At 40.5% G+C, this 17714-nt stretch overlaps 1 protein-coding gene across 10 annotated transcripts in view; it reads right to left on the bottom strand.

Moving 5' to 3' along the window:
- Positions 1 to 8073: 8073 nt before the first annotated feature.
- LOC133652574 (E1A-binding protein p400-like) overlaps positions 8074 to 17714 on the bottom strand; it is a 36550-nt gene continuing 26909 nt past the window's right edge. For 2 of the 10 annotated variants that reach the window (XM_062051469.1, XM_062051470.1), the window contains exons 45-52: positions 17480 to 17684; positions 17278 to 17405; positions 14733 to 14945; positions 14445 to 14595; positions 14161 to 14318; positions 9243 to 9404; positions 9097 to 9174; positions 8074 to 8964 (exon numbers count right to left, since the gene is read on the bottom strand). In XM_062051469.1, coding sequence (XP_061907453.1) covers positions 8644 to 8964; positions 9097 to 9174; positions 9243 to 9404; positions 14161 to 14318; positions 14445 to 14595; positions 14733 to 14945; positions 17278 to 17405; positions 17480 to 17684 — 1416 coding nt within the window. In that variant the 3' untranslated portion in view covers positions 8074 to 8643. The remainder of the gene's footprint in view (positions 8965 to 9096; positions 9175 to 9242; positions 9405 to 14160; positions 14319 to 14444; positions 14596 to 14732; positions 14946 to 17277; positions 17406 to 17479; positions 17685 to 17714) is intronic. The other 8 variants (XM_062051471.1, XM_062051473.1, XM_062051478.1 and 5 more) reach the window with 7 other exon arrangements.

Genomic DNA, 17714 nt, shown 5'->3' with positions numbered 1-17714 from the left:
CTTGTTATTACATATGTTGGCCAGAGGGGGAGCACCTCAAATTTTTACACACACTGGTTATTTCATATGTTGACCAGAGGGGGAGCACTTTTAAAACAGACACACAGTCAATTAGAAAAATCCCTCCTTTTTGGGACCACCAGGGGTGCAAATGAGACATTCTCTATTAGATGCAATGGTTTTCCGTATTAGGACCATGACTTCGGTCCTAACTTGTGCACCGGTCCTCATATGGAAGGTAGAAGTACAAAAACACACACACACACACTTTTCTTGTATTTGTCACCTTCTTGAGACCTCCGAAAAATGCCTACCTCTTTAGGACCACCTTTTCTAGATATATAAAGATTTGTAATTACAACATTAATAGTATATACATACTACGCAAATATAAAAAAGGTAAGCTTTAATTATTTAAAAAAATGTTTTTTTTTTGTAAGTGGTTTTTAATCTTCATTATTTACTTCAAGTTATTACCTTATGTCTCTATATACATATTTATAAAAAAATGTTGAATTAATTTTGGCCAAAGGGGGTGCATTTCAATTTCTTACACACACTGGTTATTTCATATGTTGACCAGAGGGGGAGCACTTTTAAAACCAACACAGTCAATTTGAAAAATCCCTCCTTTTTGAGACCACCCTCATTTTGATAGATTTCACCACCAATGAGACATTCTCTATTAGATGCAATGGTTTTCCGTATTGGGACCATGATTTATGTCCTAACTTGTTCACCGGTCCTCATATGGAAAGTACTTTTCCTTGTTGATGTCTCAAGAAGGGTGGAAATACAAGAACACACACACACACACACACACACAAGCACACAGACACACACACACATACATGTCTTGCCTACTTTGTTTGGACCCACGTTTGGTTAGTAGGTTGTGAGGGCCCCCCTTTCCACTATAGATAGAATGATGGGAAAAAATATATCTAGCACTAGATGGGAGTAGAGAGTTGCAACCTCACTTCAGAATGCAAAACACACAAAGTAAAACAAATATTGTACTTCTGTAGTTTTGAGGACCAGGCAAATGTCCTCACAAGTCAAAAGGTCCTCACAGAAAGGGTGCTTTGTCAAGTGTTATGTCCACACAAGGATGGTGAGACAAGTGCGTGCACACACACACACACACACACACACACACACACACACACACACACACACACACACACACACACACACACACACACACACACACTGTCAAATAGGCCAGCAGAACTCAACATTTTGAGTAACAGTCAGTCCCACACTGTACTTCAGCAAGTACTTTTTGTACGGTTTGTTTTTTTGATGACATTTCATACCAAAGTACTATTGTAACATGCGTTCCTTATCACACACACCATCTCGGTTGTCGTACGGCCAAACATCGCATGTAACAAACCAGTTGGTTTGCCCGCGTATGATTATGGAGAATCAAGTGCTGTGCTTTTTTTTTTTTTCCCATCGAGTACGACTGCAAAATAAGCCACCAGGGGGCCAAAGAAAGTGGCGAGTGCCAGCACTTTGATTAAAAAAAGGTGAGAAAAGTGTTTGAATTCAACTAAAGAATTTGAAGCAAAGTACACATGTAGCTCTTTTCCTCACAAAACTCCACAAAAGTAATGTTAAATGTTCATTTGTACATTTTATATTTTTATATTGCATGCCATTCATCATCTATTAGTGTTTTATAATGTCTGTATGTTAATTATAATTGTTCTGTGTAAAATGAATTTTGTGTTAAGTTTTGTGGATTAATGCATTAATCACTTAATCAATTAGGCATCTACAGGAGTACCTCAATTTACAAGCTTAATTGGTTCTGTGACTCAAAAACACTTGTATCTCAAATCAACATCGCCATTGAAATACATTTAATCCGTGCCCCCCAACGAACCATTTTAACATGTAACATGCCATATCAAAAGAAAAAAAACAATTGTAGATAAGAAATATTGCTAAAAACAATACAATATAACGCACTAACAACTTGAGTAGTTTTATGAAGTAATAGGATAACAAAGTACAATATTTACTAGAGGTGGGAATATTTGGCACCTCACGATTCGATCCGATTGAGATTCTTGATGACAACAAGATTCATGTAATTTATTATTTGGTATAATTGTAATAAAACCTTTTAAAACCCGGTGACAGGTTACAAAACCTCCTTTTGGTTGCTGACGTATAAGCATGGAGATAGCCGGAAAACATATTTAGAAAAATTGATTCTTTTAAAAAAAAATGTTTTTAAAAAGGCATCGATTTTTGAAAATTATGAATCCATTTGGAATCGGAATAGTAAGAATCACTTTTTTTTTTTTTGCGCAGCCCTAGTGTCTACCTTGGAGAGAGGACTTCACAGGAACCTTCTTCCAGCAGCGTCCCCATATTGTCATGCATGATGTCATGCCCTCTGTTTAGATATCATTTTAAAGACCCTCGGCCTGTGTTGGACTCGTTCTGCTTCGAAACGGTGCAGACTAGCAGTGACACGCTCAAATTGCTTCGCCAAGTTGAGGATTTCTTTCTTGAATTCAAAGAAAGAATCCACTTCTTCTTCTCAACACTGTCCTTCCTTCTCTTGTTTGGAAAACAAAGTCGTGTCCATCTCTAGCTATAAGGTAATTTAAAAAAATATATATATGTATATATATTTTTTAGTAAGCCCACATTTGATTCCTGCAACTATCATAATAAATGACATAGTAGTTCAATAATTAAATTTTTCATTAAATGCAGCTGTTGTTTGTAAAAAGGTTTAAAGGGGGGGGGGACACAGTCAAAGTATATTTGCGTCCATTTCACACCAACATACCCTTCCAGCCATGTGTTCTGCACTGAAGAAGGGGGTCACAGGTGGTTGCCATGGTAACCTTTCAGCCTATACAAAAGCTGCAGAAAACACATCTTCAGTACCGTCCACCCGCGGGGGAGCCCCCATCCCATAAGTGTGATCTGGAGGTGGCGGACCATTATTACCATTACGATCATGAAGCGCCATCATACCTGGATCACCCCACTCTCCCCCGCTGGCCTGATTACTTCCTTTCTGCATCTGCTGCCTGCGTGTTTCTAAGGCAACGTGTTGTCATGTCAACCGGCATAATGAGAACATCAGCACTGTTTCCAGGAGCTGTCAATCACTGCCTTGTTTGCAGCTTCCTGTAAATGCATCATCTGTGACAGACTAAACACACACACACACACACACACACACACACACAGGTTATCATTTGGAATGGGGACCAAGTGTTTGATCATCATTTGTGGGGACCACAACTACAGGTTGTGAAGGCATAAAAAAATAAAAATAAAAAAAAGAGGTAAAATGGCCACTGCCCAGTTAGCTCATACACATCTTTAAATCTTTGGATTGATGAAGTAATGTGCTGATCATTCTTACTGGGGACCGTGGGGGAAAATAGGTAATATGGTTCATGGGGACCAAATTTAAATAATTGTGTATAATTCACACAAATTTGTACGTGTTAGGGTTAGGGTTAACCAGTGTTGGGACTAACGCGTTACTAAGTAACGCGTTACTGTAACGCCGTTAGTTTCGGCGGTAACTAGTAATCTAACGCGTTATTTTTTTATATACAGTAACTCAGTTACCGTTACTGCATGATGCGTTACTACATACAAATAACGTAAAATAACGCAGTATCGGCTAGAAACTGAAGATCTGAGTGTGTTTTATTGGAGCGCTCCGGTGGAAAAGAAGAGGCGTGCTTTCCCCCGCCCACAGAAAGCACGCCTCCCCGCAGGGGAGACGTTCCTCCAGAGCCGTACTTCGGGTCTAATAACCTTCACTTTACCCGGAAGAGGGTCTTTACAGCTGAGGGTGAATGACGAGCCCGGCGGTTTGTTGCAACTTTGTGACTTTATTGCACGCAGCCATCCACCAAGCTAGAGCACCTACACACACTCACTGTCGCCGCTCCCTCACCTCTCTCGCCCACTCACTCACTGACGTCACTCACCTCTCATGCTGTCATATCTTAAAGGGCCACACACACACACACACACATACGCTACTCTCATAACAACTAACAAGACATGATGGCGAAGCCAGAAGTCGAGTGTCTTAACATGGAGACATTCTCAATACTTTTCTTTTGTCGAGCACAAAGAAAATAACATTTTAGTTAAATGTAAGTTGTGTCTTGGATCAAAGATCCTATCTACTTAGAGTTAAAGTTAAAGTGCCATTATGTTGCAGCTATTTAAAATAGTTTTGTCAATTTTTTCTGGCCTGAAATAAATTGGCCCTTTGAAACATATCTTTGTCTTTGTGTGTTGTATGTAGACCACATTGCTTGTGTGTTGTATGTAGACCACATTGCTTGTGTGTTGTATGTAGACCACATTGCTTTCGGAGTTCAGTGATGCAAATGCATGTCAAGTTGATCAACAGATTGTATTATTCTCCAGTGCAATAACAGTACTGACATGAAGGCTAAAAGGGCATTAATGGGAGCCTTAAAAAAGGGGGGGAAAAAAGAAGTAACGCATTACTTTTTGGTGTAAGTAACTGAGTTACTTTTGAAATAAAGTAACTAGTGATTGTAACTAGTTACTGGTTTTCAGTAACTAACCCAACACTGGGGTTAACCCTAACCCAGTGGTTCTTAACCTGGGTTCTATCGAACCCTAGGGGTTTGGTGAGTCGGGCTCAGGGGTTCGGCGGAGGTCAAGACACACCCAACTCATCGTGTAAATACAAACGTCTCCCTATCGGTGTATTACGGATACGGCAACAGCTGACTGGTTTGCAGGTGTGTAATTTGTTGTGAGTTTATGCACTGTGTTGGTTTTGTTGTTTGAACAAGGTGATGTTCATGCACGGTTCATTTTGTGCACCAGTAAAAAAAAACATGGTAACACTTTAGTATGGGGAACATATTCACCATTAATTAGTTGTTTGTTAACATGCAAATTAGTAACATATTGGCTCTTAACTAGTCATTATTAAGTACTTATTAATGCCTTATTCGGCATGGCCTTCTTATAACCCTAACCCTGACCCTAACCCTGACCCTAACCCTAACCAAATAACTCTAAATTAAGTCTTTATTACTTAGAATATGTTCCCCTAGTGTCCAACAAACTCTAAATTAAGTCTTTGTTACTTATAATATGTTCCCCTAATGTCCAAATAACTTTAAATTAAGTCTTTGTTACTTAGAATATGTTCCCCATACTAAAGTGTTACCAAAAACATATAACTTTGTCTTGAATTTGAAAAAAAACCCAAAACATTTTATTTTTCACTAAAGAAGGGTTCGGTGAATGCGCATATGAAACTGGTGGGGTTCGGTACCTCCAACAAGGTTAAGAACCCTAACCCTAACCCTACATGTTTTATGGGCCAAAGCTTAAAAATCCCTTAGGCATCTTCAGAATGGATCTGACTATCATTTAAAAACCTGTTTTTTTGTCACCATACCGTCAGAGGTCCCCTAAATGTGACTGTGTAAACAGAGCGATGCATACTTGCCAACCCTCCCGATTTTCCCGGGAGACTCCCGAATTTCAATGACCCTCCCGAAAATCTCCCGGGGCATCCATTCTCCCGATTTCCACCCAGACAACAATATTGGTGGTGTGCCTTAAAGGCACTGCCTTTAGCGTCCTCTACAACCTGTCGTCACGTCCTCCATACAAACAACGTGCCGGCCCAGTCACATAAAATAAGCGGGTTTTACACACACATAAGTGAATGCAAGGCATACTTGATCAACAGCCATACAGGTCACACTGAGGGTGACCGTATAAACAACTTAAACACTGTTACAAATATGCGCCACACTGTGAACCCACACCAAACAAGAATGACAAACACATTTCGGGAGAACATCCGCAACATAACAACAGAACAAATACCCAGAACCCCTTGCAGCACTAACTCTTCCTGGACGCTACAATATACACCCCCGCTACCACCAAACCCCCCCCCCCCCCCCCCCCATCTCCTGAATTCGGAGGTCTCAAGTATGGAGCGATGTCCCCATTAAGTAAGCATTGCCAGAACACACACACGCACACACACACACACACACACACACACACACACACACGCACGCACGCACGCACGCACGCACGCACGCACGCACGCACGCACGCACGCACGCACGCACGCACGCACGCAAAATAAAAATAAAAACATTTCACAACCACTTAAGACTTCCTGGCTGTGATCCATGTTTGCTCGTGTAAAGACACTTTCATATAAGGCTAATGGCAGGAAAAAGAAGTTTACTCAAGTGTTTCCATACTTCCTACCATATTGATCAGATGAAAGGAAGGCTTGTATAATTTTGCTGACATTGTCCTATACTGTTTATATATCGTTAAATCAACCACAAATAGGATTATTGATGAAAAAAAATGTATTTTTATTTTCTAAAATCTTTATAATGTGTATTCTGAGTCTAATCAAAATGATTGGCAAAATCTTCAAGTAAAAACGTATCGATATCATTATCGGTATCGCCAATACTGGCCCTGAATTTACTTGGTATCCAAGCGATACCAAAGATTTGTACAGTAATTTCAACCACCTCTAAACTATTGCAGCACGGGTGGGTTGCAGCTGTGTTACCCAGCATGCCTTGAGGCACCTTATGAATAATTACCTCACTGTAACAGTGACTGCTGTTTTGTATGATAATACTGGTCCAGTCTGTTTATATCTTCTTTGACCATTTCCTGTTCAACTCAAGATGAACACTGACTACTTTAAGGGGAACCCACATTTCATTGCCATTGTTTTGTCACACAAGAGTGGCTCCTATATGTTACTCTGTGTGTGTTTCAAAACATTTGTTCCCATCAATCTGTTACAGGGTCAAACAGTTCCCCCATAAAGAATGTTTTTTAGATATTTGTCTGCCAGAAGCTTTGACCATCTGTTTATATTCGGGCATCCTCTTCCGGCTCACCTCCTATTTCTCAGTCAGTGGGAAGTGTGACCCGAATGTGTGTGTGAAGCAGATGGAAAATTTCAATGAGCTGGAAAATCCACATCACCAGAAGGCTTTCCTGGCAGTGCAGAGGTTGGTACAACGGCGCCCCCGTGTGGACGCGTCTTACACAGCCAATACTGCTTGCTCGATGAGGAAAATGCTGAAATTAACTTTGCCACGCGACAGAACGTCAAGTTTGTTGTTCATCGAAGAAAAACATTTTTGGTATATTTGTTTGGGTTGGTTGTTAAATTAGTCACTTACTAATTAGTTCCACTTTTAAACTGAAGGAGGAGTACAAGAGCGAAAACAGCTATGAGCAACACTAACATTTATAATACCGTATTTTTCGTACTATAAGTCGCAGTTTTTTTCATAGTTTGGCCGGGGGTGCGACTTATACTCAGGAGCGACTAATGTGTGAAATTATTAACACATTACCGTAAAATATCAAATAATATTATTTAGCTCATTCACGTAAGAGACTAGACGTATAAGATTTCATGGAATTTAGCGATTAGGAGTGACAGATTGTTTGGTAAACGTATAGCATGTTCTATATGTTATAGTCATTTGAATGACTCTTACCATAATATGTTACGTTAACATACCAGGCACGTTCTCAGTTGGTTATTTATGCCTCATATAACATACACTTATTCAGCCTGTTGTTCAGTATTCTTTATTTATTTTAAATTGCCTTTCAAATGTCTATTCTTAATATTGGGTTTTAGCAAATAAATTTCCCCAAAAAATGCGACTTATATGTTTTTTTCCTTCTTTATTATGCATTTTCGGCCGGTGCGATTTATACCCCGGAGCGACTTACAGTCCGGAAAATACGGTACTGAAAAAAGGAAAATAATCACACGGCTCCCCTTTAATAAAAATACAAATTACCTGTCATTTCCCACCAAGCAACGCTAATTAATACGTTGCCGTGGTGGTCACGGCGTGTGTAAAAACTCCATAAGACTTCCTGGCACTCACAAGGGATTTAATGGAAAACCCAAAAAAAGATGTTTGTGTATAAAAACCAATCACTTTATTACAATTAGGCTGAAAAAAACCCCCAATGAAAACACGACTACTTTACAAGTACAAATGGTCTTTTTCACTTATATTTACATTTTTTTCTTTGACATTAATTAAAAAATAAACAAAACGAAATACGAACATGTTTACAGTGTACTTTCTGGAATAAAAAAACAAAGGACTAAAGTAACTATATTAACGTGCACTATTCTCCATTCATGATCTCAAGACAACAAAGGAATTTGACATGCGACTATTTAAGAATACAGCTCGAAATCAACACACCTCAGATTTGCGCCATGTTCTCTCGCGTCATGTTGGGGACTCGCCGAGGGGTCGTGCTTAGTTTTTTAACATTGAACATTTCAACAATTGAATAGCAAAATTAGAATCTCACCAGGGTGGACTTCCTGTCGGCATGACGTTGAAGCATCAGGATGCGTCTGATGAACGCCATCATGTTGAGTGTTGGATTAGAGGGAGGAAGAGAAGCCTTTGATAGATTCTGTATTGACGGTTGTTGACGTTGGGATCCAAAACAGTACAGTACGCTACAATCATAATTTACAATATTAATAATCGTGTGTACGTGTGCGTACTGCAGGAAAATACTTATTTAACTCGCTTTAGTGTGTTCCTCCTAACTGCTCCCCCCACTGGGTTTGGCAGGGTTTTTTGTTCTTATGCCGCCCTGGCGAGCTTGGCTCTTGTTGGGCTGCTGCTGCTGAACGGGCTGCGGCGCCGAGGAATCTGTGGCCGCCGAAGATGGAAGTTTCTGGGCTGGACTGTGGGTGGGTGGAGTCTGAATCTGCGGAGAGGAGGCTGCAGTCACCACCTGCTGCTGGATGATCTTCTGCTGGACAACCTGAACCGTCGTGGTGCCGGCGGGAATCATCTGCACCTGAGCAGGAGCCGACGTGGCCGTCTGGGTCAGGGTCACCGTCTGAGGTTGTGATTGGATCTGATGGAGGGGGGGAGAGACTAACATGATTATTGTGATTCTTTCCACTGCATTGTTGTGTGATGACACATTCATTCATGGATTCAGTAGAATGCAGGCCACGCCTTCCAGACACTTAATTGAAGGCCCTACCTGCTGCGGAGAAGACACAATTTGCTGAATGTTAGTCACAGTGGGCTGCTGCTGCACTATTTGGGGGACTTTTGCCACCTGACAAGAATAATAAATACTTAAAAAATGCCACACAGTATTCCAAACAGTTTGTTCAAACAAACCACCTGAATTTGCTGAGCTCCTGTGGGTTTCTGAGTCTGGGCGATGGACGTGGTGAAGAACTGGGTCTTGATCCCTGGCTGAAGTTGGGTTGTGGTAGCGTAGGTCACCTTCTGTTGCTGCTGACTGGGCTGGGCTGCCTGCACGGTCACCTGCTGGGTGCCCATCTGAAGACATTGGGTAAAGAAAGCGAATGCACATATTCACACCAATGTTAGACAACCTTCATTTTCAAGACCCCTTTTTAGGTAAGATACAAATATTTTTCTGCCACCTATTCAATACCAATGAAATAACGAGTAGATTACACTACAAAGGATATCATATTTCGTAACTGATCGACAGTAGTTGGATGAATCTGCTTCATTGATCACTCATAAAATTTGCATTAGAACTTCCCTGTTGTTTGCTGGCTCGCCGAACCTATGAGATTTTTTTTTGGAGCGGGTTTGTGTTGCAAGTGCATTTGTCCAAGTCACAATGGGTGTGTGTGTATTACATAAAAAACTGAGATTAAAGATGCGCCATTTTGTGAGCGGTCTTATTTACGAGCTATGCTATGCCCATGCGCTGAGGCTACGTATATATATATATATTTTTTTTAACCTTTATTTATAAACTGCAACATTTACAAAGAGCTGAGAAACAATAATCAAAATACCGTATTTTCCGCACTATAAGGCGCACCTAAAAACCTTCAATTTTCTCAAAAGCTGACAGTGCGCTTTATAATTCGCCTTATATACGGACCAATATTGAGCCACAATAGGTCTCGCAACTACGGGATGCATAAAGTAACCCCAGCCTCTACTGTAGAGTCTATTCTATGAACAAAGTTTTAAAATAGGCCATTCATTGAAGGTGCGCCTTTTAGTGTGGAAAATACGGTAATACGGGTGTAACGGTACGTGTATTTGTATCGAACCGTTTCAGTTCGGTGCAGAGGTGTACCGAACGAGTTTCCACACGGACATATTAAGTAGCCTACTGCACGTTGTGTAAACAATACTCAAAATGCCGGACATTTGAGGCATTTAAGAAACTCCGCCCAGACGGCTCCGCAAAAGAGGACATGTCCGGTGAAAAGAGGACGTATGGTCAGTCTATCGTAGCCCGTTAGCTGCTAGCATGCTAGCAAAAGAGGACATGTCCGGTGAAACCCATGCTAGCAGCGATTGGGCTAGGTCCTGACCATAGGTCCTCTTTTCGCCGGACATGTCCTCTTTTGCGGGACTGTCCGGGCGGTGTTTCTTAAATGCCTCAAATGTCCGGCATTTTGAGTTAGGGTTGCGTGTATTTCCAATGTACGTTCAGGGTTAAGAAGGTTAAAAACAAAACAAATTGTACGTGCAGCAGCATTCGTGAGGGAGGGGGAGAGACAGAGAGAGCGAGAGAGTTGTGATAAACGCGCACGCGTCGTCAGGCTCTGATTTTTATCGATAGATTTATCAGATTTAATTTTTTATTATCTATAGCAGGGGTGTCAAAAGTGTGCATTTTTGTAACATTTTCCTTGTTTTATTTGGCAAGTTGAAAGAACATTGCACCAGTATGCTGTTTTTTTTCAATAAAATACTGGAAAGGATAGAAATGTAGTTTGTCTCTTTTATCCAATTATTAATCGAAGTAATAATAGACAGATTAATCGATTATCAAATTAATCGTTAGTTGCAGCCCTAATGGAGTCCACTAACAAATATACATTTGAACAATTTTTTTATAATACTTTGTATCAGAAATAGCAACATTGGAGAATGCATGTGCATGTACAGTCTGACCCACAACTAGAGGATAGCGAAAAAGAAGAAACTTATTGACTACAGCTACGGACCGGCGCAAAAATCTTTGGGTAAAACTTTACCATGTATGGAGATATTCACACACATTACACTTGGGGAAAAATGTCACTAGTTGTACAAATGTCATTTCTTTGGAGGAAGTATGAAGGAAGGCAAGATTGTCTATAAAATATGTCTGCCATGCCTCCATGGTTTGATTTCAAATTTTTCGGGACTTATGCAGATACGAAATAAAACAAGTACCAATAGGTAAAAAAGTGGGTTTTGCATAATAAGTAACCTTTAATCTACTTGCCAGTTACTTTCTGTTGTAACATGTTCAATCTACACTTCTGTTAAAATGCACTAAGTAATTATTCTTCTGTTGTTTGGATACTTTACATTGGTTTTGGGCTATACAGTACATCCGGGAAGTATTCACAGCATTTCACTTTTTCCCCATTATGTAATGTTACAGCCTTATTCCAAAATTGAATAAATACATTTTTGTCCTCGATATTCTACAGACAATACCCCATAAAGACTATGCAAAACTTTTTATTTTTATTTCAAACGTATTAAAACTAAAAAAATCACATGTACATAAGTAGTCGTAGCATTTGCTCAATACTTTGTTGATGCACCTTTGGCAGCAATTACATTCATCTTAGTCTAGTCAGAGAGGTGACCAAGAGCCCAAAGGTCACTCTGTCGGAGCTACAACATTCCTCTGTGGAGAGAGGAGAACCTCCCAGAAGGACAACACTCTCTGCAGCAATCCACCAATCAGGCCTGTATGGTATGGTGGCCAGACGGAAGCTATTTCTAAATACAATTTTGCCAAAACACACCAAAAAGATTCTCAGATCATGAGAAACTAAATTCTCTGATTGAAGTCTTTGGCGTGAATGCCAGGTGTAATGTTCGGAGGAAACCAGTTTGTGAAGTAAATAACACAATAATGACAATGAACATTAAAATAGGAATATTTCTAATAAAATCAATAGTGCAAAATAACTAATAACAACTAAAAAATAACTTGTTGCTCTTTTTTCCTGAGTATGTAAAAATCAATTAAAAAATATTTAGCGGTAATGAAAAACAGAGATCTAATCATTGTTTGTGTCGACCATATATTTATACCACATCATTTACACCACATATCTATATCCATCTGTGCACCCGTTTACATTCAAGAGCTCTAGCTTAACAGATTAGCTATGCTTTTTTTGTATCCTCCTACGATGTGTAGTAGCATGCTTAACTATTCCTTGTCTTTCGATCCTCCAGTGACAATGATACTTGTAAGAAACAGTTGTTTGCTGCCATGAAAGCAAGGATAAGTTTTTTTAGAAGCTGCAATGTGGAGGAACATAAGCCGCTAGCTCACTAGTGGTGACAATACATTACGTTGTGGACACCTTTGTTCGTTTGTCTCTGTAAAATTTGCAGGACACAGCTAGAATGTGTCATCATCATGCATTATCACTAGAGATGTCCGATAATGGCTTTTTTGCGGATATCCGATATTACGATATTGTCCAACTCTTAATTACCGATTCCGATATCAAACGATACCGATATATACAGTCGTGGAATTAACACATTATTATGGTTAATTTTGTTGTGATGCCTCACTGGATGCATTAAACAATGTAACAAAGTTTTCCAAAATAAATCAACTCAAGTTATGGAAAAAAATGCCAACATGGCACTGCCATATTTATTATTGAAGTCACAAAGTGCATTATTTTTTTTAACATGCCTCAAAACAGCAGCTTGGAATTTGGGACATGCTCTCCCTGAGAGAGATTGAGGTGGGCGGGGTTGGGGGTGGGTAGCGGGGGGTGTATATTGTAGCGTCCCGGAAGAGTTAGTGCTGTAAGGGGTTCTGGGTATTTGTTCTGTTGTGTTATGTTGTCATTCTTGTTTGGTGTGGGTTCACAGTGTGGCGCATATTTGTTACAGTGTTCAATCAATCAATCAATGTTTATTTATATAGCCCTAAATCACAAGTGTCTCAAAGGGCTGTTAAAGTTGTTTATACAGTCACCCTCAGTGTGAGCTGTATGGCTGTTGACCAAGTATGCCTTGCATTCACTTGTGTGTGTGAAAAGCCGTAGATATTATGTGATTGGGCCGGCACGCCCCCAATATTGTTGTCTGGGTGGAAATCGGGAGAATGGTTGCCCCAGGAGATTTTCGGAAGTCTCCCGGGAAAATCGGGAGGGTTGGCAAGTATGACTGGGAGACGCAACTGCTCTGTACTTCTCCCTACGTCCGTGTACTACTCCGTACAACGGCGTTTTAAAAAGTAATAAATTTTACTTTTTGAAACAGACACCGATAATTTCCGATATTACATTTTAAAGCATTTATCGGCCGATAATATCGGCAGTCCGATCTTATCGGACATCTCTAATTATCACAATATAACGGTAGTGTTAAAAGCTCTATCGTTGGCCAAATGTACACTACCGTTCAAAAGTTTGGGGTCACATTGAAATGTCCTTATTTTTGAAGGAAAAGCACTGTACTTTTTAATGAAGATAACTTTAAACTAGTCTTAACTTTAAAGAAATACACTCTATACATTGCTAATGTGGTAAATGACTATTCTAGCTGCAAATGTCTGTTTTTTGGTGCAATATCTACATAGGTATATAGAGGCCCATTTCCAGCAACTATCACTCCAGTGTTCTAATTGTACAATGTGTTTGCTCATTGGCTCAGAAGGCTAATTGATGATTAGAAAACCCTTGTGCAATCATGTTCACACATCTGAAAACAGTTTAGCTCGTTACAGAAGCTACAAAACTGACCTTCCTTTGAGCAGATTGAGTTTCTGGAGCATCACATTTGTAGGGTCAATTAAACGCTCAAAATGGCCAGAAAAAGAGAACTTTCATCTGAAACTCGACAGTCTATTCTTGTTCTTAGAAATGAAGGCTATTCCACAAAATTGTTTGGGTGACCCCAAACTTTTGAACGGTAGTGTATATCGTTTATATGGTCTACATCGCGCAACCCTAGTGAGAAGTCGTTTGGTGCCACCTGCATGTATAACTTCTAGCTCTGATATAAGAGAGAAAAAAACGTTCTATCTGGGCCAATACATTATTCATGAAAAATAATGATTTTCTACCTTTACCTTCTGCTGCACTGTGGCCTGTCCTTGTTGCGATTGTCCTGCCTTCTGTTGGGCTGCAGCTGCCGCCTGAACGGCCGCCTGCTGCTGCTTCTTCATCTGAAGCAGCTGCTGCACTTGCATTTGGGGAAAGGACGGGGTCAGCACAGGACCACCTGAAAAGAGAAGACAAAATGATGATTTGGAAATGATGGGACATATGTAAGCATGTACAGCATGTAATGCAAGCATGTAAGATGATGGGAGTTACAATCATTTTGAAAGAGGCTTTAGTAACACACCTGTTTTCTGGGCCTGGCCAATAGCCACACTAATGCCAGCTACAGTGACGGGCAGTGTGGTGACACCAGAGACCACAGGAGGCTTGGTGAGGGTCACCTGGGCCGTCTGACCTGCCTGTGCCTGAATCTGGCCTTGGGTGGGTACTCGAGTCTGCAACAATGAATTAAATATACCAATTTAGTCACATGATCATACAAAGAGGACGCTTTGCAAGAAAAGTTGGAATAGACTGAAAGTTTACAGAAGCAAAAATGTATAGAATCAAAAAGTCTACATTTGAGTCATACCAGTCTGGCCACTGTTGTACCCGTCAAGACAGTTCCAGGTCTCGGCGCTGCCACGGCTGCTAGCTGAGGATTAGCTTGGACCGCTTGTGACGGCTGCACTTGGACTGCCTGCTGGGCTCCTGCAGCCTGCTGGCCCTGAGCAGCAGCCACAGCTGCAGCTACCTGCTGCTGCTGCTGTTGCTGCAATTTATGTTTGTGCATCTTTAACAACTCCTGCAAACACAAATCACCCTGATTACCAGACTCGTATTTTATGCAAAATAGAATGATACATCAGTTTACAAGAACCTCACCTAACACATTTTTTGAGATACGAGCCGTCTCTCGGCTAATTTCTTACTTTAAGTTGTAAGCAAAAATTGGAGTTACGAGCCAGCTTCAGATACCTTCCCACCACTAGTTGGTGGATAGTAAATGTGAACGCTGTAAGATCCAACCAACTTCCAGTGTCTGGTATTTATTTAGCTAACAGCTAGCAAGATATAACTTTGTTTTTCCAACAATAGAAGTAAATAAAGGGAGCGTCACAAACAGTGCTGTGAAAAAGGGGATGATATTCATTGAATTAAAGAAATAAATCATAAATTTGATCAAGGTGTATGTGTAACAGAGTTGGCAAAGCAGTGTAGCATTCCTACAATCTGCACCGTACTGAAGGACAGTTAATCAGAGGACATGTATTCATGCAAATATGGAGAAGCAGCTGGCAACTTGTTTTACCATGTAATAATAACGTACAGCATTTACAGAGGAGTACGGTATCTACTAGCTTCTCCGTCAAACACACCAACAGTTTCTCCATATTTTCATGATTTGTCACCCCTGTTTAGAAAATATTTTAACATCCTTGGTTGGCATTATAGCCTCTATTGACTCATTTGTAAGATGGACTCGCAATGCTACATTCAAACTGCTTTGCCAAATCTGGTACATGTAATACCTCGTCATGTTTTTTGATGATTTCTTTAATTCAATGAATATAATCCACTACTTATTCTTTACAGCAATGCCATTCACACTCACTCTTTGTTCCCATGGTTGGAAAAAACTAAGTTATGTCTTGCAAGCTATGAGCTAATGCTAAGGAGTGTGACACTGGATGTTTTGGCTGGATCTTACAGGGATCGCTGTGAAATTCACTACACCAACTAGTGTAGTAAAAGGCTTGTCATCCAAATTGTTGCTCAAAGCCTAAAGAATAAGCTGAGAGACAACTTGTGTCCCAAAAACGTAAGCTTGTGAGCCGAGGTACAACTACCTGTATTTTGTAGTTGTTTTGGTACATTCCATAGTAATGTTTTTGATACAATATTTAATATCTACAAGTGTTTTTTTCTTATTAAAAGCATGTTACATGTTAAAATTGTGGTGTTTGGGGCACCCAGCATGGAAGAATGGAATTTCAATCAATTTCATTGGGGAACATTGATTTGGCATACAAGTGCCGTATTTTTCGGATTATAAATCGCAGTTTTTTTCATAGTTTGGCCGGGGGTGCAATTTATACTCTGGAGCGACTTATGTGTGAAATTATTAACACATTACCGTAAAATATCAAATAATATTATTTATCTCATTCACGTAAGAGACTAGGCGTATATCAGCAATCGTCACACACACACACGTCAACCAATAAAAATTCGGCGGAGGCGGGTCATGGCAGAAGTGCATTTTGAAAAAAAAGATGCTACCTGCTACTACTTCCGTACCTATGAAATTTGATCATTTCAACATTGGCGGTAACTTATAAAAACTGAGAAGGGCTTTAAGGCAGTCCTGCGCAACCTGTGGGAGCAGTGGATGATGGATAGAGAGCACAGCTTCACGGCAACCGGGAGAATGCGCCATGCAACTTTTCTGGATGTCATTGGATGGATCGACAAAGCATGGGCTTCAGTGACAACCGAAACCATCCTGTCCGGATTCAGAAAGGCTGGAGTAATTGGAACTCCAACTGACGATGACTCTGACGTAAGCGACGTACCGATAGAAAAGGAAGCGGCGCATTGTCTACCTAAGGAGTTGGCAGAGTTGTTTCGAAGAGACACCGACGAAGAAGATTTCATTGGATCTAGAGATTAGGAGTGACAGATTTTTTGGTAAACGTATAGCATGTTCTATATGTTATAGCTTTTGAATGACTCTTACCATAATATGTTATGTTAACATACCAGGCACGTTCTCAGTTGGTTATTTATGCGTCATATAACGTAAACTTATTCAGCCTGTTGTTCACTATTCTTTATTTATTTGAAATTGCCTTTCAAATGTCTATTCTTGGTGTTGGATTTTATCAAATACATTTCCCCAAAAAATGTGACTTATACTCGAGTGCGACGTATATATATGTTTTTTTCCTTCTTTATTATGCATTTTCGGCCGATGCGATTTATGCTCCGGAGCGATTTATAACCCGAAAAATACGGTATTTTGAGTAAGGAGCGCTGTCACATGGGTCAAGGTACCCATTTACATGTTACTTTATTAAAAGCATCTCCATTTATCGGCTTACCCCATTAGCTTGTGTTAGGATGTTAGTTTTTACCTGGGGTTTGCTTACAGCTTTGATCTGAGGAGAAGCCGCCTGCTGCTGCTGTTGTAGTTGCTGTTGCCGAAGCATCTGCAGGTGGGCTGGGGTGAGGGCTTTTCCTTGTGCCAGCTGCATTCCTGTAGCTTGACAGAGTATAGCACATTCAGACTACAGAATACTTACAGGATCAAACCAATGCCAATATTCACTTTATTACCTGATGTTACTTGACTGACAAGTGGTCGAGTCTGAGCTTGGACTGGGCTCAGAGTGGTTGAAACGACTGCTGATGCGGTCACTGGGGTAACCGATCGTACGCCCTGCCCTGTAGCTATGGCAACCACTTCGGCAGGGGTAGCAGAAGCCGTAACGGCTCTTTGTTGTGCATGGACCACCTGTGCTCCAGCAGCAGGACCAGCGGACTGATGGAACAACAGACATTGCTAGTTAAA

Source organism: Entelurus aequoreus, linkage group LG06, assembly GCF_033978785.1.
Source record: "Entelurus aequoreus isolate RoL-2023_Sb linkage group LG06, RoL_Eaeq_v1.1, whole genome shotgun sequence".
NCBI classification, from domain to species: Eukaryota; Metazoa; Chordata; class Actinopteri; order Syngnathiformes; family Syngnathidae; genus Entelurus; species Entelurus aequoreus.
This window is presented reverse-complemented; position numbering and strand designations above follow the sequence as displayed.